Source organism: Melanotaenia boesemani, chromosome 6 (genome assembly GCF_017639745.1).
Source record: "Melanotaenia boesemani isolate fMelBoe1 chromosome 6, fMelBoe1.pri, whole genome shotgun sequence".
Lineage (NCBI taxonomy): Eukaryota > Metazoa > Chordata > Actinopteri > Atheriniformes > Melanotaeniidae > Melanotaenia > Melanotaenia boesemani.
In genome coordinates this window covers 14,856,557-14,881,182 of record NC_055687.1, presented here as the reverse complement: position 1 = coordinate 14,881,182, position 24,626 = coordinate 14,856,557, and the positions used below count along the sequence as shown (strand labels likewise).

Here is a 24,626-nt window from a genome sequence, read left to right as displayed (position 1 = left end):
TTTTCTTTATTCGATTGACATGTTGACAGTGCCTTGGACATTGAATTAAACACATCTCTGACCAAAATGCATTTAAAATATTGTCTTAATTTACAAGAGCTGGTTGTTAAGCAGAGGATCACACACATTCTAACTTTAAAGTTTTATTATTTTGACTTTTTGCATGCAATCAAGCACCAAGACTCATGGTAAAATACACTAGCACATGGTTTTATACAAGGTTTTCATGAAATTATATATTTTTTATTACAATTAATAATTGTCTAAAATAATCAAAAGATACTTTTCTAACAAATACATGGTCCCACCACCAATTGCAAAACATTATATGTCTCGAAGTGTTACAGGCTGATAACTATTCATCTGAATATCTCACACCTAAATATTCTGATCAAAATCTCTTCCCACTCTAGCCATCTATACTAATCATATTGAGGTTAAATATGGCCATAAATGCTTAAAATGAGTCGGCAAAAACTTCACATCCTTTTTACAAAATAGCACATCAAGGCACCAAGAGCACCAAGGCAAGCAAGATGATGAGAACAGGAGAGGCCACCATTGCAGGGGAGAAGTCGAAAACTCTACAGCAGAAAGACAGAAATTACATGGTGTATTGTGTTAAAGCAAAACAAAGTTTTCTATTACACCCATAGTACTTATAGCTTATAAATGAATCTTTGTATGTGTATTCTCTAAGCTGTTGTCGACATGCAGATGACAGACAAAGTGGAAAATATTAATATTTATTTTATGTTTTTTTCTTCAGCATGCCAGGTTAGGGTTATAGGGTTAGCCCTGACAAACCCTGACACTGCCTCCCCTGACCACACGTCACTGGCACAAAGTAACATTCACCAGTCATTTTTTAATAAGGGAGGGCCATTTTGGTTTTATATACTTTTCACATCTCTCCCAAAGTCTTTTGAAATTTTGTTTCTTGAATAGTTGCGGCTTCTATCTTTATTATTTGCAGAGGCTGAGTGTAAAAACCCCCAAAATAGTTCCTACCAGCAAAGCATAATTTTAATGGAAAATAGTCCATCAGCCACATGCTCTCCAGGAGTTTGAATTGGTAATTTTACATTGGGATTCATAATACTTCACTCACAATTTTTCTGAGATGGAAAATTATTTGTGTTATAATTTTATTGCATACAACAATCTTAACAGGTGTATGATATGTGAGCAAGCTGGAGGAATACCTGCCATCTGTAGTAGTAGGAGGCGGCAAAAGTCACAGCATTGTTTAACAAAAAATGCTGAAGTCTAATTTCAGAGCACAGTACTTCTTTTAAAAGTGATATTTTAAAATGAAATGTTACCTTTCCTGCAAGTATAAAATGGAATATAATGTCCTACCTTGGTGAGCATGGGCCAGCATCCTGCATGGACATTGGAGGTTGTGAAATGTTCACTGTTGTTTTAGGACATGCCAGAGTACTTCCATTAACAAGTGGCGTGAGATCTATTAAAAGATGAACATTTAAAAAACTTAATTAAAAAAAATCCCCAGTGATTTATTTATTTATTTATTTGCTTTTAAGCAATCAGAACTCTGCATCCCTTGCCATCCCACCCTGCTTCTCATGAAAGACAAAAATTCAGTCTAGAGCCCTGCAGTGATGTATCGTAATGTGAGGTAACCATGAAAAGTCAATCAAGCTACACCTGAATGAGAGCAGTTATGAATCAAAAACAAGTATTTTCTATTATTTTACGCAGCAACCGTCTCACATAAATTTGGCTTAAGATGTGATTTTAATCGGAACACAGAAAAGAATAATTAGTTGTGCTTTGTTTTTAAGGCACCCTGCCAATGCCAGGTTTCCATTTTCTCTGCATCTTTTCAAAGCAAAGAAACAATAGACTATACTAAATTGTCAACTCCATCAGAAAAAAATCAATCAAATAAGTGAAACTGCACCATCATGTGGAGTTTACTATAACCGAACATGCAAGTCTCACAACTCTTTGCCACTTGCTGTATCACCACACAGCTGTCCACCCAGGACCCCCTGCCCCATTCTCCTTGAAAGCGCATGAAACAGATCTCACGTTCAATATGAAAATTCTCAAGAATTTTTGTTGCAAAATTTGAATTCCAGTCACAACTTTTATATGGGTAAAATGTCAAACCAACTTTGAAAGTCAAAGAGGAAAATGGCACTCCCTCCCTTCAGGAAGTCTCTGTATTGCATTTTTTCCTGATTCATGAATGATCCAAAGCCATATATTGCTCCACCATAGACTTGATTATTGTCCTCATCCACAAATACTGGACTTCCAATCTCACGAGGATTACCCCAATAAGAGTTACCTGTTGATGTAAAACATATATAGATGACGTTTTCTTCAATACAATACAATACAGTAAAATAAATAAATAAATAAAATTTTCATGCATATATTGTTAAAAACATACCTGTGGAGTCTAATTGGTTTTCATTAGTGGTGAAAGTTTTTGGATTTGACATCTGCAGCTGGATGTTGGGGTTCTGATCCAACATTTGGAAATTCATTTGTCGTCGCAGACAAGGCCATTCCAGCTGGTTATCATTGTCACCAGACAGTAGTTGCACAAACATCCCAAAATATGTCTTGTAGAGTTTAACAGCTATCCGATAAGCATATCCCTCTTTGGAGTACTGCCGTGGGCTGTATAGTGTGGTTCCACTAGCACTAGTGTTTAAAAGATTCTCAAAGTCATCCACTTGAAATGCTAAATGTGGACACTCAGTCTCAGAGAGATTGGTGTCATCAATCGAGAAGCCCCCGCTAGAACTTCCTGATCCTTTCCGAACCTCAAACACTACCTGGAAGTGCTTTGTGGCATTCAGAGAAACATGTTGGAGCTTCCAGTGAGATGTTGGTGAACCTGGAGGGAGTTTTTTTTTAATGAACTTTGTCACTTTCACACTGTTAAGTTTCCTTAAACAATCTGTTATTACCTGTGATGTGTCCCACGAGGCGGAGGGTTCCTGTGGAGTCCTGTTCATCCTGAAACTCTCTGATCCAGATGTTAAGTTGATCTGACTCATTCCCACTGTTGTAATAGTAGAACTGGAGGCACTGGACATTGCATCCTCTTTTAGGACTCATCATGTTGGTCTCCAGCTGAGCTGAATCCCCTACTTGTCCTGATGCTGTGCTAGCATGCATGAAGTAACCACCTTCTTGACCTACTGAGATTATCACAATCACATCACACTGAACTTTTTTCATATAGATTACATATAAATAAAGCCATTTCTTCCATTTAATTTATAAGCTGAAGGTGCATTCTTCAGGAATTTAAGTCACATCTCAAAATTAACAACCAAAACCAAAACAAGTTAGAAGCTTTCAAAAGGTCTTGGATTTGACGATATGGGACAAGTTAGAATGATATTGGTTCCTTCTCTGCTTCTTTAGAAGACTTTATTATCTAAGAATGTCATTAATTTAAATGAGGAATAGAAGTCTGCCTGCTCACGTTCCTTAATTCAGACTCATGAACTGGCTGTTGTAGCTGCCACAATATAATAACAGAGAAAATTGGACTAAAAACTAAGAGGGAAAAGTGAAATTTTCATTATGTTTTTATATTTTAGCAAAGCAAATAGTTGTTTACTACTAGATTGCTCAGGATTGCACAAAGATCTTCTACTTAACCCACAAACAAGTCTTCCTCAGTCTTTAAAGGAGAATAGATTTTGTTTTATAAATATTTATTTACCATGTTATCATGTTGGTGGGCTTATTTCTGGGTTTATTAGATGGCAGTTGAACAGTGTGTTGTCATAAAGAGGTGTTAAAACACACCTTGTCAGGCAGCATGTTATTATTATGCAACTGAGTATCAATTAATGATTCTTACTGTGAGATTGTGGCATCCTGCTCTGAACTTTTACCATAGCTCATTCAATTAGGTGTGTTATTTTAGCAATGAAAAATGACACATTAAAGCTTAAAATGTGTATAAATTACACTCAAGCAGTGCCTGGAGTGGGGCACTATATGCTATGTAGAAAACCATGAAGTCATGTTGAGTTGAAAGATAACGAGGAAAGATTTTATTATAGTAAAAAAATGATGTAATAAAAAATAATTAATTCTTGATTCACAAAATTTAATACTATACCAGGGTTTTTTCCACTAGGTAAGCCAGTGTGGTCGGAGCTTGGACCCCCGAGAGCCTGCTTTACTGCTTGCCAGCCATTGCCACTTTGTGAACAGCGGCTCATTTGGCACATATCTCCATTGGAAAAGCCACAGTACATCATAAAGGCAATACTTGAGTCTGTAGTGGTAAATGAAGAAGATTTTTAGCCTGCTGAATATATATACAGTATATACACATATATACACATACTGATTATACTTCTTGGGCTCAGAATTATTTCTTAAAATCTTGATTTTTATTTTATTTATTAGACTAATTTTTATTCTCCCAAAAAGTGCCAAAAGGTGCCACCCTTTTTGACCAGTCCAGACCCTTCTTCATATTTACAGCTCCCAAATCAACAAAAGATTTTTGGACTGGTCAAGTACAATCATGTCTCTAAATTTTAGTTGAGCTTTAGTGGAAAAGTATAAATGGACAATGACAACAATTACTTATCTTTAAGGGGCATAAGGTTTTGTTTTGTAATTATTCCTTCAGTCAAGCTATCAATGAAAATAAAATCTTTAAAATCAGGTATTGGAAGACTTTAAGCACTTACTACATTGGTAGAGGAGGTTCAACTCGGTGACGTCACTGTTACTCATTTCCATCTGCTGACCAATCACATCTTGGAATTTGGGGTCTTTGGTGATTATTGTAAGGCCATTACCATTACTGAAACCATTTTTGCCGTAGTGCATCACAGACCAGTAGTCATACGGGACTCCATGGGTGGTGGACACTTCACTGCTAAACTTTTGGAAATTGCTCTCCTTACCTAGATAAACATTTTAAAACCGATCATCAATATAAAAAATAAATCTAAACTACACCAAACAAATATTTTATCAGTCATTGATTATACAACATTATATTAGACAGATTTTATAAAGCATTATATGGTTGGTTAAAAATTGACCATCTTTTAAGTATTTTGGAAATTTCTGCTTTCATCTTCTAAGTCACCAGTGTTTGACATATTTATTTACCTTTCAAGATGTTGCTGAATACAATTGTGACATAATCGTCTCGGTCATATCTGGACTGTTCATGGTAGAAGCCAAGTGCATGTAAAAACTCATGTTCAACGGTGGAAATGGTATCACAGCCTATCCCAATGGAGAGCTGCTGCCCATTTGTCTGTACTCTCCCGATATATGAAAAACATTTAAAATGGAAAAAAGAAAAAAGAAAAAAAACAGCATTGATCAGTAGGGATAACATCAATATTTTAATTTAATTTACTTGACCTCATTTATCAAAGCACAAGAAGAGCCAATAAGAAAATAAATGGCTGAATGAACATCCTCCTGGAGTACTGATTCTATGTTTTCATGCCAGTTTTACCTCAACATTCTTTAACAACATGGATATCATCCCTGATCATAACAAGTCTGATTTGAAATAATTTTCCCAAGAGAAATGGCAGAGTTGTGCATTTTCAAATAGCTAACCTGGCATATTTCAAATTGAAATATACCTTATCAGCTTTAATTTGGATGGGACTGTCATGGAGAGATTAAATAGGGGTTGGGATTTATTCTGTATTACATTTTATTGCATTTTGTGTTCTTGAGCTCAGAATGGTAATTTTCTTTTTCCTAATTTTTCCTCTTTATGTATGTTTACTTTGTGTTACTGTGATGGGTTGATATAACATAGGCATTACCCCCCCCCCCCCCCCCCCCCCCCCCCCCCATAACCACATTTTGTACTTTCTTAAGATGGGGTAATTAATTCATAAGGTGATTTCATTTTAAAAGAGGTAAAAAAAAAAAGTTAAAAAGAGTAACAAGGTTTTCAATAAATATTAAAACTTAAATAATTCATGTAAGAGTTAAATAGTAGTTAAAAATCTGTTCATCTCATATTTCGTTTATAAGGATTTTGTCATTTGTTCAATGTAATCTATTACGCACGGGTGAGCAGCTAAAAGGCCTTAAATCCTGTTGGTCTGGGATCAATTGGTTCACCTACCACTAGGGGGAATTGTATTAATCACTCTCGTAATTCTTTCTACCCTAATTCAGGTAATGGTGAATAATATAAATGTCTTCATGGTAATTACATTGTTTAAACTTGTTATAGCTTGTTTCATGCTAGTTGGATCAAGTGAAATTAAGGTTTTATATTGTTTTGAGACATAATTGCTTTACCTCGACACGTGCCTTTGCTTCGAGGGATATAGCAGCCGCCTACTTTTTACAACATTCTCTTCTGGTTGATTTCATGGTATATTTGTTCAATATTGTCTACTTGTACAGTGATTGCAATAAACCCACCTTGTGAGGGAAGCAGTATTAATCACCGTTAAAAGTTTTTAAGTGTTTTTTAAGTGTTTTCTCTTAATTCCTCAATTCTTTTTGGATTTTAATCTTGTGATTTTTTTAAGCGTGGTTGATGGTGCGATAGCATTTTAACACCGGTTTTTCAAGTTTGCTGTTGGCGCGATTGCACTTTATTACCTGCCCTATCACCTCTGCGTCTACTGGTCCACCTGGCTATCTTGGCAGAAATGTGGGCCAGCAAGCTGTATGTCTGCCTTCTGCTCACCTGGTCGCTCCTGTCGTCCTGCCTTCATCCAGTGGCTGGACTACACCACTACACAGCAGCTGAGTTACTCTGGTTCCACCGACAGCCTACTCTCCTACCACCGGCCGAGCGAGTGTACTGTTTTCACTCTCCCTGGACCGACCCCCACCACCGTCGCCACAATATATCGCCCCCCAAAGCCGCATAAGGACTTTCTGGATAATTTCACGACGCTACACACTCAGCTTTCCACTCTCTCTCCGAACATAATGCTCCTGGGGGATTTCAACATTCATGTTGACAATATCAGTCTTCCCCTCACTTGGGATTTCCTCTCATGCCTGGACAGTTTTGGACCACAACAACACATCCACTTCCCAACACACACAAAAGGACACACTCTGGATTTACTCATCTGCTCTGGAATCTCCCCCTCCAACCTCTCATCCACTGTTGTCCTTGAAACCGATCATTTACTGCTCACTTTTGACACTGCCCTCACTCTCACTTCTGTAAAATCCCCTTGCCTCATTTCATTTAGGAATGTAAAGGACATTAATATTGACACACTCTGTTCAAAAGTTGACAGCATCTCTCTTCTGCACAACATTTTTCAACCCCCCCACTCTCTGCTGCCCCATCTCCACTCCACTAACACTTGCAATTCTCTGTTGTAAATCTTTACCCAGAAAATTTCCAACATCCACCAACACCTCTGCTCTGACTCTATGTCTCCTCACACACCTGACCCCGTCATGCAGACTGTACCTTTTTCTCATTTTCAACTCCCTGATCCATCTGAGATTACCGGCCTCATCCAAAAATCTAAGCCCTCTACATGCCACCTTGATCCCATGCCCACACTTCTTGTCAAATCCTTACTTCCCTCTCTGCTTCCCCTCATAACTACCATTATTCACTCCTCACTTTCTACTGGTGTTGTTCCATCTTCCTTCAAAACTGCTTCAGTCACTCCCATTCTGAAAAAATCTGGGTCAGATCCCAATGACTTCAGTAACCTCCATCCTATCTCCAATCTGCCCTTTCTGTTTAAGATCCTGGAAAAAACAGTCGCTTCTCAACTTCATTCCCATTTATCCAATAATAATCTCTAAAGCCTTTTCAATCTGGTTTTCGCCCCCGTCACAGCACCGAAACAGCCCTTATTAAAATTACCAATGACCTTCACCTTGCAGCTGACTCTGGTTTTCTCTCCATTCTCATCCTCCTTGACTTAAGTGCTGCTTTTGACACCATATCCCATTCCATACTCCTCAGTAGACTCTCCTCACTTGGTGTCACTTACTTACTCCCCTTCTCTGGTTCCAGTCTTATCTCAATGCCCGCACTCAGTTCATCAAACTCAAATTTTTTACTTCCGACCCCTCCCCAGTCTCCACTGGTGTGCCCCAAGGTTCTGTCCTGGGGCCTCTTCTATTCATCACCTATCTCCTCCCCCTTGGTCTCATCTTCCGTAAATTCAATATCTGTTTCCACTGTTACGCTGATGACACCCAGCTCTACCTGTCCTGTAAACCAAATTCCACGCACCCACCTACCTCCCTCTCTGCCTGTCTCCTGGAAATAAAATCCTGGTTCACCACCAACTTCCTAAAACTGAACAGTAATAAAACTGAAATTCTCCTCATTGGCACCAAATCCACCCTTTCGAAAGTTAACAGTTTCTCCCTCACCATCAACAGCGCCTCAGTTTCCCCCTCCCCCCAGGTCAAGAGTCTGGGTGTCATCCTCGACAGCACCTTATCAATGATATCAATCACATCCTCGTCACTCTGCCCTTTATGTTTAGGTTTTTTAGATTGTGTTGTATATGTGTGCCTTTCCTGTACTGTTAATGTTTTATTATTTGTTTTGTACAGCGTCCTTGGGTGCCCTGAAAGGCGCTTTAAATAAAATGTATTATTATTATTATTATGTTTATATTTTGCCCTAATTTTTTAAAATATATTTTTAATAGTTTTTGTAAGTGTGGAATTGATGTTAAACTCGTGGACAACATCCATTTTCCTCCATCTGTGTTGAACTGTGCTAACTGGGTAACAGGTGTGGATGATTGCTGGCCTAATGACACTGCTTTTATTTTGTCTAGACTTGACTACTGCAGCAGTCTCTACTCAGGTGTGGCTCAGTCCCTCAAGCACCATCTGCAGTTGATCCAAAATGCAGCTGCCTGCATGTTAACTGCCACTCGGAAGAGAGACCACATCACACCAGTTTTAGCTTCTTTGCACTGGCTGCCTATTTGTTGTAGTTGATTTTAAGATTTTATTGTTTGTTTTAAGTATTTAAACAGGCTGGCCTCCTCTTATCTCACCGATCTTTTAACCCCACACACTTCCTCTAGATCCTCCTTGTTGTCCTGAGGTCTAGACTGATATTAAGAGGGGACAGAGCTTTTGCTGTTGTTGCCCCCCAAAAATGGAAAATCTCACCTTCATATTAAGACCTCACCAACTATGGACATTTATAAAGCTTGTTTAAAGATTTATTTTTACTCTCTTGCTTTTAAACCAGACTGAGCTTTGGCATTTTTCTTTTTTGTTGATTTTTTTATTTCATGCTTGTATTTTTATAGTATTTTATTTATTTTATATCTGTTTTATTGATTAGTCCTTTGTAATTGAATTTTTTTTTTCCATTTTATCACTCTGTACAGCACTTTGGTCAACATACTCTATGTTGTTTTTAAACCTGCTTATAAATAAAGTTGACTTGAATTGACCAAAGGACAAAGGCCAAAAGCAGACTGGTGTGTGTGTCCTGCTCCAACCCTGCAGTAATATTCTTGTGGCTGTGTCTAGGTTCCTGTGTGGAGTTGCCCAGAACCTGTTGGTTTATAGACCTCTGTATTTGGTCTCCTGTGGCCACCTTCATTTAGCTTCCACTGGAATTCTGGCCTGTGCTATCCTCCACTCTGGGTCTACATTGTCTTCAGCCGTCCCCAAAGTGGTCATCCTGTGAAATTGGCTTGAAGTTACTTTGAGCTAGATCCGTCTGCTCCTGGTTTGATGGTGGGTCCCGCCTCCTCAACACCAAAACCATACTCCTAGATGAACACTACACAGACTGGCCCACCGCACATAAATTATAGTTTGATTTGAGCTGTTTGCAGATTGATTTTATTTTAGCCTAACTTTTAATCTTGGTGTTTGTATTGCTTGCTTTGTGTGGCGATACTTGCAGCTTTTCTTTTCTGCATGCAGTGAGAGTGTTCTGGGCCATCACTTGTTCAGAACAGACGTTGTTTGTGGACTTTGGGACTTTGAGAATTCTTTAGCCAATACGGCCACTGCTGGAGCCAAGGATTTACTTGACCGACCCAGGTCCATGACCAGAGCTCTAACCCAAGTGGATGAAGAAAACCCTTTTTTTCAAAATTCTTATTTATTTATTAAAGAAACACTGAGATTTGCAAAAAGTATTTTACTTTTAACAATAAATTGCTTGTTTGGGTTGCTCTGTTGTGGTTGCTTCTACCAAACCACGGGCTTGCAGTAAATAGTCTGGTGTTGTTGGATAGGTTTTCCTACTTATTCAGTGTTTTACAGCACTAACAAGTTTATTTACAATCACATTCATTTCTAAGTCGTAATTTAAAGCATCGTCGGAAGTCACAGGCTTTTAAAGGTTAAACTGAATAAGAAATTCCTAACTCTCCAAGTTCTCTTGAAGCTTCATGTTTTTATGATACTTTGGGAAAAAAAATAATAAAAATAACTACATACCCATCTAACTTTTGGACAGAGACGTAGTAGTCCTCAGAGTCTCTCAGTTTGAAGTCAATGCATGTCTTCACCCTGAACTGTTCAAATGCTTTCAAGATGGCTCCTTTTGCATTCAACTCTTCCATTGTTAAAGAAAATTGTGTTTTAGACATAAACAAAGAATATATTAGTTCAATTATATTAATAACAAAGTCTCTTTTCTGTACATGGATGGTTAAAACAACATTAAAACACGGGACAAAAGGAGAGAAAATACTATTTACCGAGGTTTTTGTCCAAGGCATATGGGACCGGTGATGTCCACAGTTGGGTCTGATTAATAATGGTACTCCTTTGCGTGTTTGGGTGCTGAGTTCATGTTTATGAGTCATATATAAGGGATCAAGAGGTTGAGACGTGTACATTTATACATATATAGGTTATTAATAAAATTTAACGGTTTGCCTAGAGAAATATTAAACTTACCTCAATAATGTCATCTTGTAAATCTATGATAAAAAAAGTTTCATGAATAAAGAAATCAGATGTGTCACTCAAATGTGAAAGATACAAAACAATCTCATTTTAAGGTGAATATAATTATATGTAGATATTTACCTGCACCTATGTTTACTTCTATAATGCTCTTCTCTTGACCAATGTCTACAAAACAGACCAGTAGGTTCCTTATGAAGTCACACTGTTTTATTCATTAGGTATAATTTAAAATAAAATAAAAAAAAGTAAGATAAAATTACTTACCCACAACATCTGGTTCAGTCTAAAATAAAAACAAGAGAAAGTTAATAACAAAACAGCATAATTTAAAAGAAAATAAACATTGTACATAAGAAACAAGTCAACTGTATAGTTTTTTGTCACGTGTGGCGGCGAATGTGAGGACCAAAGTGCAGGCAGAATCAGGCAGGAGGCAGAATCGGTGCAGGTAAAGCATTTATTTGTCACAAACTCAGGACAGGGAATCAAACACGACAGGGATAAACTAAATAACAGGGAGTTAACCAAATAAGGATCTAACAAGAGCAAACTGAAAACCATGGGGTATATATGCACAGGAGGAGTAACAAGGAAAAGGTGAAATGAATGAGTAATTAGACCAGGAACAGGAACCACAGGAACACAAGAGGGAAAACCGAACTAAACATGACAAACCTGAAAACCTAAAGCATGAACATAACAGAAAATGACAAAAAGACAGAACAATAAACAAATAGCAAGACCAAACTGAACATGAAAAAAAAAAAAAAAATCCTAAACCATGATCAACATCTAACACACACTGAACCCAGGAACCATGACAGTTTTTAATCAGGTATTAATTCATACTTCACTTACAGATCTAACAATACAAGTCTTGAAAATTCTTAGTTTAACTGAATGTCCTGGGTTTGCATTATGTGTATCCCTGGTTTATTTTTTCAAACATATTTTCATATTTTAAATCCAATTTTCCAGTGGAATCGATGTCAGGTGAATTTGATTACAAAGACAAGTTCCTGTCTTTTTCTTCAGAGAAAAGTATGGTTATAAATAAAATATTAATTTATTTTTACAAAATCCAACAACAAATAAAATCTTACTGAGCCAATGGAGGCTGCTGATGAAACAGCCAAGTTCATCATGAGAAAAATGTGGACTTTCATCCTCATGGTGAGTCTACAACTAAACTGGAAAAAAAAATATATTGAAAATGATGAAGACATTTTAATATTGAAGTGCTGAAATGCAATCAAGAAAAGATATATTTAATTTCTTTCAGTAAAATTTAGCTTAAATTGTCAGTCACCATTACTCACCTTCTGCCACCCTGGTTGTCTGCTCCTCTACTGCAAAGGATGAGCACCAGCTGGACTTTTAGTTACTCGCAGAAAAGCAACAAAACCAGTTTTACAACATAAATGATAGCGTCATCAGTGTGTCCATTTGAAGTCATGCAACTGGTTTTTGATTTTCAAGATAAAAATCTTTGATAGTGTCACACGCTTCACTAGTACACTGTAACTGTGAGATATTATCACAAATAATTACCAGTAATAGAGAGAGCAGCAAGGTTACACTTTGTCCGGTTCATATTTTAATTCATGGTCCTTCTCAGGTGTTTGTGATCATAAAATTAGTGATTAGTGATGAAAATAAATGAGTGAACAAGGGATCTTCGTGCTCTGAACAGATATCTCCGGAAATACAAATTCAGGATGCTCACACACGCATCCCTGTTGCGTCTTGTGCGACAGAACGATTGGTTCACTTCTGTCGACCTGAAGGACGCATATTTCCACATCCCTATCTACCCTCCCCACAGAGAATTCCTGAGGTTCCCTTTCCAAGGGGTTTGCTACGAGTACCGAGTGCTTCCTTTCAGTCTCTCTCTGAGTCCGCGGGTGTTCGTGCGGTGCACGGAAGAGGCAATAGCTCCGCTGAGGTGCCAGGGCATCCGCTTGGCCACATACCTGGACAACTGGCTGCTGCTGGCACAGTCTGTTCGCTTCAAGAGAAAATGCGCACTGCGCTCTGTTTTATCCTCTGCGCAGCATGCATGCTCCCCTGGGCATAGACGCACTAGCGCACGTCTGGCCGCCCAGGCTTCTTTACGCATTCCCTCCCCTGGCATTGATACCCCCCACTCTGGCCAGAGTGAGGGCGTACGGCCACACAGTGATATTGATAGCTCCGCTTTTTGGCCTGCCATGCATTGGCTGGCGGAGATATATCGGTTGCTGCGCGCTCAGCCTTGGCAACTTCTGCTATGCAGGGACCTGTTACTTCAGGGGAGGGGGACTGTCTTCCACCCACACCCAGAACGCCTGGCACTGTGGGCTTGACCCCTGAGTGGCTCAGTCTGTCAGCTGTGGGACTCCCACAGCGGGTGATTTCCACTATAAAGAGTGCTCAAGCCCCCTCCACTAGATCTCTGTATGGCTCTAAGTGGGGGGTCTTCGTGGAGTGGTGCAATAGACCGCTACGTTCCTCTTCAGTGCCCGGTGGGGGTGATTTTGTCATTCTTGCAGGACCTGATTGACAGGAAGAAAGCCTTCTCCACGGTAAAAGTGTACTTGGCAGCTATTGCTGCCTGTCATGTGGGGTTTGGGAAGCACACGGTGAGTCAGCACCCATTGGTCTGCCGCTTTATGAAGGGCGCACGCAGGCTTCTTCCTGTGTCCAGACCGCTGGTTCCACCGTGGGATCTGGCTGTGGTTCTGGAGGGGCTTAAGGGCCCTCCCTTTGAGCCACTGGAGGGGGCAGGTTTAAAACACGTCTCCCTCAAGACGGTGTTGTTGCTAGCGCTGGCATCAGCTAAGTGGGTCAGCGACATCCATGCGCTTTAAGTGCACCCGACATGCGCCCAGTTTTTCCCGGGCGGAGTGTGTCACGGTTTCTGGGTTTTGGTGGGTGTTTTGATTGTTTAGGATTTTGGTTTTTGTCATGATTAGTTTGGTCATGTTCTTGGTTTGTAGTTCTTATGTTCATGCTTTAGTTTTCAGTTTTGTCATGCTTGGTTTTCCCTCTTGTGTTCCTGTGGTTTTCTGTTCCTGCCTCGTTAGTTCACCTGGTCTGATTAGTCATCCACTTCACCTGTGTCTTGTTACTCCCTCTGTGTATAAGTACTTCCGGTTTTCAGTCATTCATTGTCAGATCCTCATTTTGTCATGTTTGGTTTTTGTTCTCTGGAGTTTATCCCCGTCGTCTGTGGTTCCCTGTCGTGAGTTCCTGGGTAATAAACCTTTTTACCTGCACCAGTTCTGCCTCCTGCCTGCATTTGGGTCCTCACCTCCACCTCCATTCGTGACAGTGTGAGAATGATTTTGAGGCCCAACCTGGCTTTTGTGCCTAAGGTGGTGGGCTCATGTTCTCCTATTGATCTTGTGGCTTTCCCTGCCTCGTCAGGGGAATCGCGGTCACATGCCTTGTGTCCAGTGCGCGCGGTGCGCGCTTACATGGATAGAACTGGGGGTTTCAGGAGGAGTGATCAGTTGTTCGTCTCCTGGTCTGGTCCTCATAAGGGACAAAGCAGCGCGATTGCTTTGGCCTATACGGGTCAGGGTTTGCAGCCTCCTGGGGGCTTGCGGGCACATTCGACTCGGGGCATGGCCGCTTCCTGGGCCCTATTCAGAGGGGTCTCTGTTCAGGACACCTGTGCGGCGGCGAGTTGGTCCTCGCCTCTTACCTTTGTCTGTTTCTATATGCTGGACGTCTCCGTTCCGTGCATGACGAGCAGTTTTGCTGTCCTGACCGGATCGGAGTGCTTTTCCCGGTGGGTTGGAGGACTCTAGATAAGCTTGTCTGGCAATTCGGGAGCTACCACATCCCATAGTGAGACATCGAGCGGATTATTATGAAAGAGAACTTTAGGTTATTTACATAACCCTGGTTCTCTGAGTAATATGAGCGAGATGTCTCACCAGACAACCCTTCTTGCTGGGGCGAGTGAGAAGAGGTGCTTATCTTGAATGAGCTGGTCCGTCCGCATGATCTATTTAAGGCCGATGACACTACGTGAGGCGGACGGATACATTCACACGTTCATCAGCCAATCAGGGTTGGCGTAATGAGATTAATGCTTCTGAGGGCTGCAGAGAGGCTTGCATCCCATAGTGAGACATCTCGCTCATATTACTCAGAGAACCGTGGTTATGTAAATTACCTAAAGTTCTGGTTCCTGCTAGTCCTGGTCTGCAAGATTCTTAGGTGTCTTCCAGGCAATAGCAATTCAAAGAAACTGTGATGTTTTCTGGTTTGCTTCCTGGAGAGATTGATGAACATCTAATGCCTTGCCAAGACTGAAATATATTAAGCAAAAAGTCAAAATAACATCCTGCAGGAAGAACAAAAAAAATTCACATAAACATTATAAGCATAAAAATCCTCTGTGTAATTTCTACTAAAATAAAATCATAAACAACAGATCAGCTGCTCTTCATAGTCTGTAGATTGTTTTAGTGAAAACTTTATTGCTATTTGACTTGAGTTAAAACATTGAGTTGGTCTCTGTAGCTGTTTATTGCTGTCATTGTCAGTAGACTTGAGGATTTATTTTTCACTAAGCATTAGCAAAAGGCCTCTCACACAAACACATAAATGTTGAGAAGCTTGTCTCACTGAAAACTTTCATTTGTTGTTAAACTTTTGGACAGGAATCTTTGATCCATAGTACAACAGAATATATTTAGATATGGTATTAAAAATGTAAAAATAGGGCTGTTAAGCTAACCTCTATTGTCACATGAATTTACAAACAATAAAAGCTTAGATTTACTATAGGGAGTAAAAATGACTGATTCACATTGTATGATGGGAGAGCTGATTACAGGGACCAGTAAATCAAACCAAATACAAAAATGGTCAGAGAAGGGCAAGTCAGTAACCACAAGAGAGGAAATATCAACAGAAAAGTATTTGGCATTATCACCCCTCACATTACCTATATGAATGTTAAAATACCCTGTTAAGATGAAATGGTTAATCAGCTTTATTTGCCAAGTATGTGAACACATATGAGAAATATTTTTCTGGCAGTTGTTTCTACAATAAAAACTAATGAAATGTCTAAAAAGTAATAAAACAGACTTTTTTATAAGGGGGTGTGTACTATATACAGAGCTACTTACCTATATGCAAGTATACAATAAAGTGTAACATAAAAATGTGATAGTTATAATGTGCATTTGTGGATTGTGCAATTACTTGGTTGTTTTTATTATTTTACTTGTGTCACTATAATATTAACTCATGGTTTATCTGTAACACTTTACAATAATGGTACAAATCATATCCATAACCAATGCATAACTCATGATGAAATAATGCATTAATTAATGAAAGCTTTATCATGAATGAATGAATGATGATCCCAGTGTTGATTCCTGTGATTACTTCATACCTAATAGATCATCAATTGATGAACATTAATTCACTGTTAATTCATACATTTATTGTTAAGTCGACAAATTTGCCAGTTTAGACTGAAATATATCATATAATTCCGTGCTATTTATTTTTATCTATTTATTTTTTTTATGCAAGATGCACTCAAAGATGTTCACATGGGTGACCGTGGATATGAAAAAGCGCTTTGAGTAGTATTAGGGCTCTAAAATCACTGCCTCAGTGCAATCCATCAATCAAACATAAGACACTAACATATATATGGAAATGTTTTTATATAAAATACATAAAGAATTTACAATCAGAAGCAAACCTTTTTCTTTTCTGATCTGAAAAACACCAGAAGTCTACCCAGTAAACTGAAAAATGCAACCTCAGTAGTATACATATTACCATATTACCAGTATGTACTTCACTGACATATGATTCTAAAAGTCGTCACATAATGATACCCACATCTAAATAACTAACTAATTATCTATTCACTACAGCTAAATCCTTACTCATTAAGATTTCATCATTAGATGACTTCGGTATATAAATGTGTACCCCCAAGTAAAGTCACATCTAATTCAATATAAAGTAAATAGTAATTCATCTCTGAGTTACAACTGATTCAACAAATTGTACCCCCTTTACAACAAAACATATCAGAAATGCACTACAATTAAAACCAACTGGAATGAAATTTTATTTTAATCAAATTTTCTTTACAAAAATCAGCTGGTTTACCTGTATTAGTAAAATGTTTTCAGTTTTCCAAAGCAAAACAAAAATTGTGTTAAAAGTGACAATTTTCCAATTTCCATGTACTCTTCAAAATCAGAAGAAACTATTTTGTACAACAGACTGTGTCTTTCTAACAGGTCCATTTTGTTCACATTTTAATTTTGAAACAGAATTTCAAAATTTTTGGTTTATGAACATTTCTTTCACAAAAATAAAAAACTAAAATGTACAACATCCTGAAAAAGAATATAGAATTACTATAACTTGTATATTATCCTAATAAAAAATACATAAAAAGTGACAACAAAACCCATTTGCTTGTATACATAGACCCTCTCAATAATTTATTCACTATGTCAAGAAGCAAATCTTTTTTCTTTTGGTCCTCAGTGAGGCTGACCTCTGGGTCTTGGACAGAAAAGGAGTGACACAACTCTGCAAAAGCAGCAATACTGTCCTTTTTGCTATGTGTTTTTCTTAGAGCCTTGAATCTTTCTGGTTTGACAAGCAGCAAGCTCTGCAATAGGCGTTTGATTCACAATTGTGTTATGACTCCTCCCTGAGCCGCCACCTTATCGTGGTGGAGGAGTTTGTGCGTCCTGACGATCCTAGCGGCTATGTTGTCGGGGGCTCATGCCCCTGGTAGGGTCACCCATGGCAAACAGGTGTTTAGGGGAGGGACCAGACAAAGTGCGGCTCAAATCACCCCTATGATGATGAGAAAGCAAGGACCAAGGTTTCCCTTGCCTGGACGTGGGTCACCGGGGCCCCCCTCTGGAGGTGGGGCACGGAGGCAAGCACCTGGTGGCCGGGCCTTGGCCCATGGGGCCCGGTCGGGCTTAGCCCGAAAGGGTGACATGGGCCTCTCCTCCTGTGGGCTCACCACCTGCAGGAGGGGCCATAGGGATCGGGTGCATTGTGAGCTGGGCGGCTGCCAGAGGCGGGGACCCTGGCGGTCTGATCCTCGGCTGTAAAAGCTAGCTCTAGGGACGTGGAATGTCACCTCTCTGGCGGGAAAGGGGCCTGAGCTGGTGCGCGGGGTTGAGCAGTTCCAGCTAGATATAGTTGGACTCACCTCGACACACGGCTTGGGCTCTGGAACCACTGTCCTTGAGAGGGGCTGGACCCTCTTCCATTCTGGAGTTGCTCCCGGTGAGAGGCGCCGAGAAGGTGTGGGCATGCTCATTGCCCCCCAACTTGGCGCCTGTATGTTGGGGTTTACCCCGGTGGATGAAAGGGTAGCCTCACTCTGTCTTCGGGTGTCCACATGTGCACTTGGCAACAGGACACTCTAGGCCGCAGTTCGATGATCGACTTTGTAATCGTGTCATCGGACTTGCGGACGCATGTTGTGGACACTCAGGTGAAGAGAGGGGCAGAGCTGTCAACTGATCACCACCTGGTGGTGAGTTGGCTCAGAAGGTTGGGAGAGGATGCTGGTCAGGCCTGGCAGACCCAAGCATGTTGTGAGGGTCTGCTGGGAACGTGTGGCAGAGTTCCCTGTCAGAAAGAGTTTCAACTCCCATCTCTGGCAGAGCTTCAACCATGTCCGGGTGAGGCAGAGGACATTGAGTCCGAATGGACTGTGTTCCGTGCCTCTATTGTAGAGGCGGCCAGCCGCAGGTGTGGCCGTAAGGTCGTTGGTGCTTGTCGTGGCGGTAACCCCTGAACTCGTTGGTGGACACTGACAGTAAGAGATGCTGTCAAGCTGAAGAAGGAGTCCTATCGGGCCTTTTTAGCCTGTGGCACTCCAGAGGCAGCTGATGGGTATCGGCGGGCTAAGCTCCATCAACACTGTGTACCGTGGGGATGGGGGGCTGCTGACCTCGACTCGGGACGTTGTGAGGTGTTGGAAGGAATACTTCGAAGACCTTCTCAATTCCACCAACACGTCTTCCGATGAGGAAGCAAAGTCTGGGGTAGCTGGTGCTGGCTCTCCTATCTCTGGGGCCGAGGTCACTGAGGTGGTTAAAAAGCTCCTCGGTGGCAAGGCCCCGGGGGTGGATAAGGTCCTTAAGGCTCTAGATGCTGCAGGGCTGTCTTGGCTGACACTCCTCTGCAGCATCGCGTGGACATTGGGGACAGTTCCCCTGGACTGGCAGACTAGGGTGGTGGTCCCCCTCTTCAAAAAGGGGGACCAAAGGGTGTGCTCCAACTGCAGGGGGATCACACTCCTCAGCCTCCCCGGTAAGGTCTATTCAGGGGTGCTGGAGAGGAGGATCCGTCGGATAGTCGAACCTCGGATTGAAAAGGAGCAGTATGGTTTTCGTCCCGGTCGTGGAAGAGTGGACCAGCTCTACACTCTCTTCAGGGTCTTTGAGGGGGCATGGGAGTTTGCCCAACCAATCTACATGTGCTTTGTGGACTTGGAGAAGGCATTCGACGGTGTCCCCCGGGGACTCCTGTGGGGGGTACTCCGGGAGTTTGGAGTGCCGGACTCGCTTGTACGAGCTGTCCGGTCCCTGTACGACCGGTGTCAGAGCTTGGTCCGCATTGCTGGCAGTAAATCAGAATTGTTTCCAGTGCGGGTTGGACTCCGCCAAGACTGCCCTTTGTCATCGATTCTGTTCATGACTTTTATGGACAGAATTTCTAGGCGCAGCCGAGGTGTTGAGGGGATCCGGTTTGGTGGCCTCAGGATTGGGTCTCTGCTCTTTGCGGATGATGTGGTTCTGTTGGCTTCATCGGGCCGTGATCTTCAGCTCTCACTGGAGCGATTCGCAGCCGAGTGTGAAGCGGCTGGGATGAGAATCAGCACCTCCAAGTCCGAGACCATGGTCCTCAGCTGGAAAAGGGTGGAGTGCTCTCTCCGGGTCTGCAATGGGGTCCTGCCCCAAGTGGAGGAGTTTACATATCTCGGGGTCTTGTTCACGAGTGAGGGAAGGATGGAGCGGGAGATCGACAGGCGGATCGGTGCTGCGTCTCCAGTGATGCGGACTCTGCATCGGTCTGTCGTGGTGAAGAGAGAGCTGAGCCAAAAGGCAAAGCTCTCGATTTACCGGTCGATCTATGTTCCTACCCTCACCTATGGTCATGAGCTGTGGGTAGTGACCGAAAGAACAAGATCGCGAGTACAAGCGGCCGAAATGAGGGTGGCCGGGCACTCCCTTAGAGATAGGGTGAGAAGCTTGGTGATCCGGGAGGGGCTCAGAGTAGAGCCGCTGCTCCTCCACATCGAGAGGAGCCAGATGAGGTGGCTCGGGCATCTGATTAGGACACATAATGAAATTTCTGAAATCGCATTTCACTAGTATATATGAAAGGAATTCTACTATGTATATGAGAGCAAATATCACTTGAAAAGTAAGTGATTTCAGTTGAAACGGAAGTCATATAGAAAAAAACAGAAGCACATTATCAAAAAAACCAACGAGGAAGAAGTTGGAGAACACTGACTAATGTTTTGCAAAGATTTATGCTGTATTAATATCTGCTCAGCCGCCTGGAAGTAATCTCAGTGAAGCTATAAATGGAGAAATCAAAGCCTCATAAAACATTGTGCCACTCGAAACATTAATGTATTCAAAAAGAACTCCATCTGCTGGCTGTCTGGGTGTGATGCGTTTTAACGGAAGCATAAACAAGGCTTCATTTTTCCATTATCTCATGAAGCTCCCTCTCTCATCCTTGACTCAGTGTTTGATTAAGGAAGTTCTCAACCGCGTGTTACTGTTTTCATTTTTTTGTGTCTTAAATCATTGTTGAAGCATCCAGCATATTTTTTAAATTAGAAAAAGTAAGAAAAAAAGGGTGCTTATGCAACTGAGATAGTGACTGTGTTGTTGTATTTATAATGTTATATTAAAATTTGTGGCCGGGACATGGACATTTTAAACTTGTCTTCTTGTTTGCAGAAAGCATAGCAGGTGTTGCGTCTGTTCAGTGGCAGTGGGATTGTTTAATTCTATTGACGTGGTCATGAGTTTATGATCACTAAGTGAAGCAGCTGGCTTCTTCAATGCTATACTGGCCTCAGCAGATACTGTTAGGAGGGTTATTGTGGTAAATGCAGTCAGGTGACATCATGTTGATCTGTTACATGAATGTAAAGGTTTGCTGTAAAAATCCAGCATAATATAAGTTATATAGTCATATTTAAAATATTGTTACTCGGCGTGGCTCAGTGGGTAGAGTGGTCGTCTTGTAGCCTGAGGGTTGCTGTTCGATCCTTGACCTGTCAAGTTCATGTCGAGGTGTGCCTGAGCAGGGGCATTGCTAGGCATAAAGCTCTACTTGGGTACAGGCCCCCTTCCACATATCCCCCTTCTCTCACACACACACACACACACTGCCCCGTGCCACTGCCACATTCCTACCAAAAATACTAATTGAGATATTAATGAGTGTAAGAACATATTTATTTTAACAAACATGAACACTTTCAATATGGCAGCAAAAGCATAAAAGCCATAACAAACAATGGCAAGACAGAACTCTCTTCATTCACATTCCACGGTAATGGTTATTACCTAGTTTTCAGGGTGATAGTTCAACTCATTCTTAATAGTTTGTTTAATTTTTTTAACATTAAAGCGTACTGCCTATTTTTCAGATCCACAAAGTGGTCAATCACTTGACTATGACTCAGCTTTAAGAAAATCAGGAAGAGTTGTGTCTTGTTTGGATGGTCATCTGCTTCAATTCAGCTTTGGTTTGAAGTGACTGGGTCACTTGGTTTAGAAGTTATTGAAGAAAATAGGCCTCCAATAGCGATTATTGATTATTTTATTAATAATATTAATATAAAATATTGCAAAAGTTAAAGAAAATCAGGAAGAACTGAGTCTTTTTTGAATGGTCATCTGCTTCAATTCATCTGTGGTTTGAAGTAGCTGAGTCACTTGGTTTAGAAGCTATTGGATTTTTTTTCTTCTAAGAAATTATTAAAATCTCAATTAAAATTTGAAGCAATTCAAAAGATGTGGCACCCTGCATGAAAAACAAAACAAAACAAAAAACAAAACAAAAACAAACAAAGAACAACAACAACAAAAAAACGTGTTATTTCTCTGTTTACGTCAGAAGTCTGCTTTTCTTTAGTATGAAAATATTGTTTTTGTGTCCTTTATGAGAATTTTAGTTTCACAGAAAACCGGTCATTTGTTGATGGTCCCTAAACGAGACGCTGGTGGCTCCAGTGTAAATGTCGAATATCCAACCTAAAACTAATTTCACTGTGGTCTTACCTTCCTTTTTCTCATCTCTCCTTGCCGCTTCCCTGTCTCTGCTTTGGGTGAAGAGTTTCCTCATCTCCATCTACAGAAGTCACGCGATGTGTTTCAGTAAGTATAAGGTCATTTGGTTTAATTCCTAAAAATAATTTAAAATTGACTGTTTTTGTGACATGTTACAAGACCTCCAACTGCGCTGTGCGCTCACCACTCTCCCGACACATTTTGAGTTACTATATCTTAATGGAAAATGTGTTGAACTCGACTCAATCTGTCATCTCTACAACTTGGTTGAGGTATGTAATGCTTAAAACATCCACTAGAGGGCACTCTATTTTTTGGTGTTAGGACTCCTCACTCATCCTGCAAGTTAGCAAGTTGGAAACTGAAAAATCACTCCTCACATGTGGACTGTTTTGGCCTACAATTTAAAAGGTAATCTTAGTTTTCTAACATATTATATCATCTAACATGTTACTGAAAGAAAATGTGTAACTGCAACAAGAAAACATCCTATAAGGGTCAAATATTTTTTTAAAAATGTACTCGACCAGACGGTTGAGTTCTCACTTTATGGTAAACTTTGCCGTGGAGTAACAACTCAACCGTTTGGTAACGGTTTGGTGAAATTATGCTAATTTCAATAAAATGAACTATTTTCTATGAAATAAAAATACTTCTGTTTATACACTGTTGTTGATATGTTACAATTATAGATTTATTACACGGAAATTGTCTAATATGCATGATTTTTGCATTTATCTAACAAACATGCTGACATTCATATATAATGGTGTATCTTTTTCCCCCCTTTTTCTTATTCTGTGTTTTACAAATAAAAGATTGATACTAAATCATTTTATTGTTCAAGGCCACGGAATTTCCTGGCCCTTGTACCAGAAGATCCTCAAGACTCTGAGGCTGATTTGAGTGATGATGATGATGACATAATTGGGGATCCTGATTATCTGCCCAAACAAGCAGAGGTGGTTGGGGATCTTTGCACTGAATCTATGGATGAGGAAGAGATGCCCTCCATGAACACATCTGCTAAGAGGAAGAAAAAAGGTAGAAATACCCTAAAAATAGTCATGGAAGAGCTGGATGACACGCCTAGGTCACCCCCAGGCTCAAAGAAGAAGAAAATGTCAGAAAAGAAAGAAAAAGATGCCAGGAGAATCTGGAAGCATGTAGATATTGAGGAATTCCAGGTTCCTGATTCCAGTTTTGCACCCCTGATGCTGTCAAGACACCCTTTCAGTACTTCAAAATGCTCTTCACTGATGAGATGATTCAACATATTGCTCATCAAACCAATCTGTACTCTGCCCAGGAGCTGGGGGATCCAATCAAGACTAACCCCAATGAGATTGAAGACTTCCTGGCTATGCTACTTTTGATGTGTGTTTTCGACTTCCCGGCCATGGAGGACTACTGGCACCCTGGATCTTGTTTCAACTTAATTGCTGATATCATGCCAAAGAGGAGATTCATGCTGTTACGACGCTACATTAACTTCAATGATAAGTAGCAGTGTGATGGTAGCCCTGATCGATTTTACAAAATCAGGCCCCTTTTTGAGATGCTTCTTAAGCAATGTCTCCTCATCCCATCCACTTACAAGCACAGTGTGGATGAAGTCATGGTGTCATATAACGGCACAAGATTGCGGTCCCATGCCCATCAGTCATTCCTGCCTACAATCAGCATATGGGTAGCATTGATCTTTCTGACATGCTGGTTCACCTGTACAACACCCCAGCCAAGTCTTGACGATGGTACTCCTGAGTGCTATATTTTATGATTAAACTTGCACAAAATGAGTCAAAATTAGTCTTATGTCTTGCTACCGTTTATGCAACAAAATTTTGGTTGTGTAGTGATTTAGCGTCATTAAACATTAGCAATGTTTAATAAATACATAAGAAAACCATCATCCAGAATGCTTCTGACCATGCTATATATTCAGAGTGGTCTCTGTGTGAGACCCGGTTCTGTGGTGGTGTTGCCACTGGGTTCTGCAGCGGTGAACACAGAGGTGTACAGTGTACTGACAAAATGGTAATGAAGAGATGGAAATTAAAGCAAATTAAAGCAGCTCCCCTTTTAACTGTCAGCATACATAACTATATAAGAAATTAGTTTAAAGAAAAGAAAACAACAGCAATAATACAACAAACACATGTTGATGCAGATAAAACTATTTTTAGGTTGTTGTTATCTCTGCAATAACACAGGAAAGTGCACTATAAAATTAATACAGAGAGGTAGCAGGAGAAAGTAAAACCTATTTCATAATGATCTGATATCTACAAATATTTTAAACTTATTCTCATAAGAAAACAAAAATGAACAAAAAAAAAATATATATATACATTGTAAATGAATAAAAGAGAAAAAGCAAAGCTGCTCAAGCAA

General features: G+C 40.4%; 1 protein-coding gene and 1 pseudogene across 1 annotated transcript; one reads left to right on the top strand and one right to left on the bottom strand.

Moving 5' to 3' along the window:
- Positions 1–22: 22 nt before the first annotated feature.
- LOC121641241 (meprin A subunit beta-like) lies at positions 23–12,257 on the bottom strand. Its single transcript, XM_041987270.1, has 15 exons — positions 12,222–12,257; positions 12,006–12,092; positions 11,167–11,185; positions 11,023–11,067; positions 10,891–10,913; positions 10,689–10,773; positions 10,426–10,543; positions 5,137–5,315; positions 4,707–4,925; positions 4,124–4,282; positions 2,952–3,185; positions 2,426–2,878; positions 2,144–2,320; positions 1,363–1,468; positions 23–584 (listed from the first exon to the last, which is right to left on the bottom strand). The coding sequence occupies exons 2-15, from the start codon at positions 12,072–12,074 to the stop codon at positions 506–508; spliced, it is 1,965 nt and encodes a 654-aa protein (XP_041843204.1). The 5' UTR covers positions 12,075–12,092; positions 12,222–12,257; the 3' UTR covers positions 23–505.
- A 363-nt stretch (positions 12,258–12,620) lies between these two features.
- LOC121641386 lies at positions 12,621–23,739 on the top strand (annotated as a pseudogene).
- The last annotated feature ends 887 nt before the right edge of the window (positions 23,740–24,626 follow it).

Excerpts from the sequence above, each read along its gene's own strand:
- LOC121641241 (XM_041987270.1), bottom strand. The coding sequence starts at position 12,074 with ATGAGGATGAAAGTCCACATTTTTCTCATGATGAACTTGGCTGTTTCA. Across the intron at positions 10,914-11,022 it reads AGAAGTAAACATAGGTGCAG|ATTTACAAGATGACATTATT; the intron begins GTAAATATCTAC and ends TTTTTATCATAG. Across the intron at positions 4,283-4,706 it reads GAACCTCCTCTACCAATGTA|ACTCAAGTATTGCCTTTATG; the intron begins GTAAGTGCTTAA and ends TTACCACTACAG.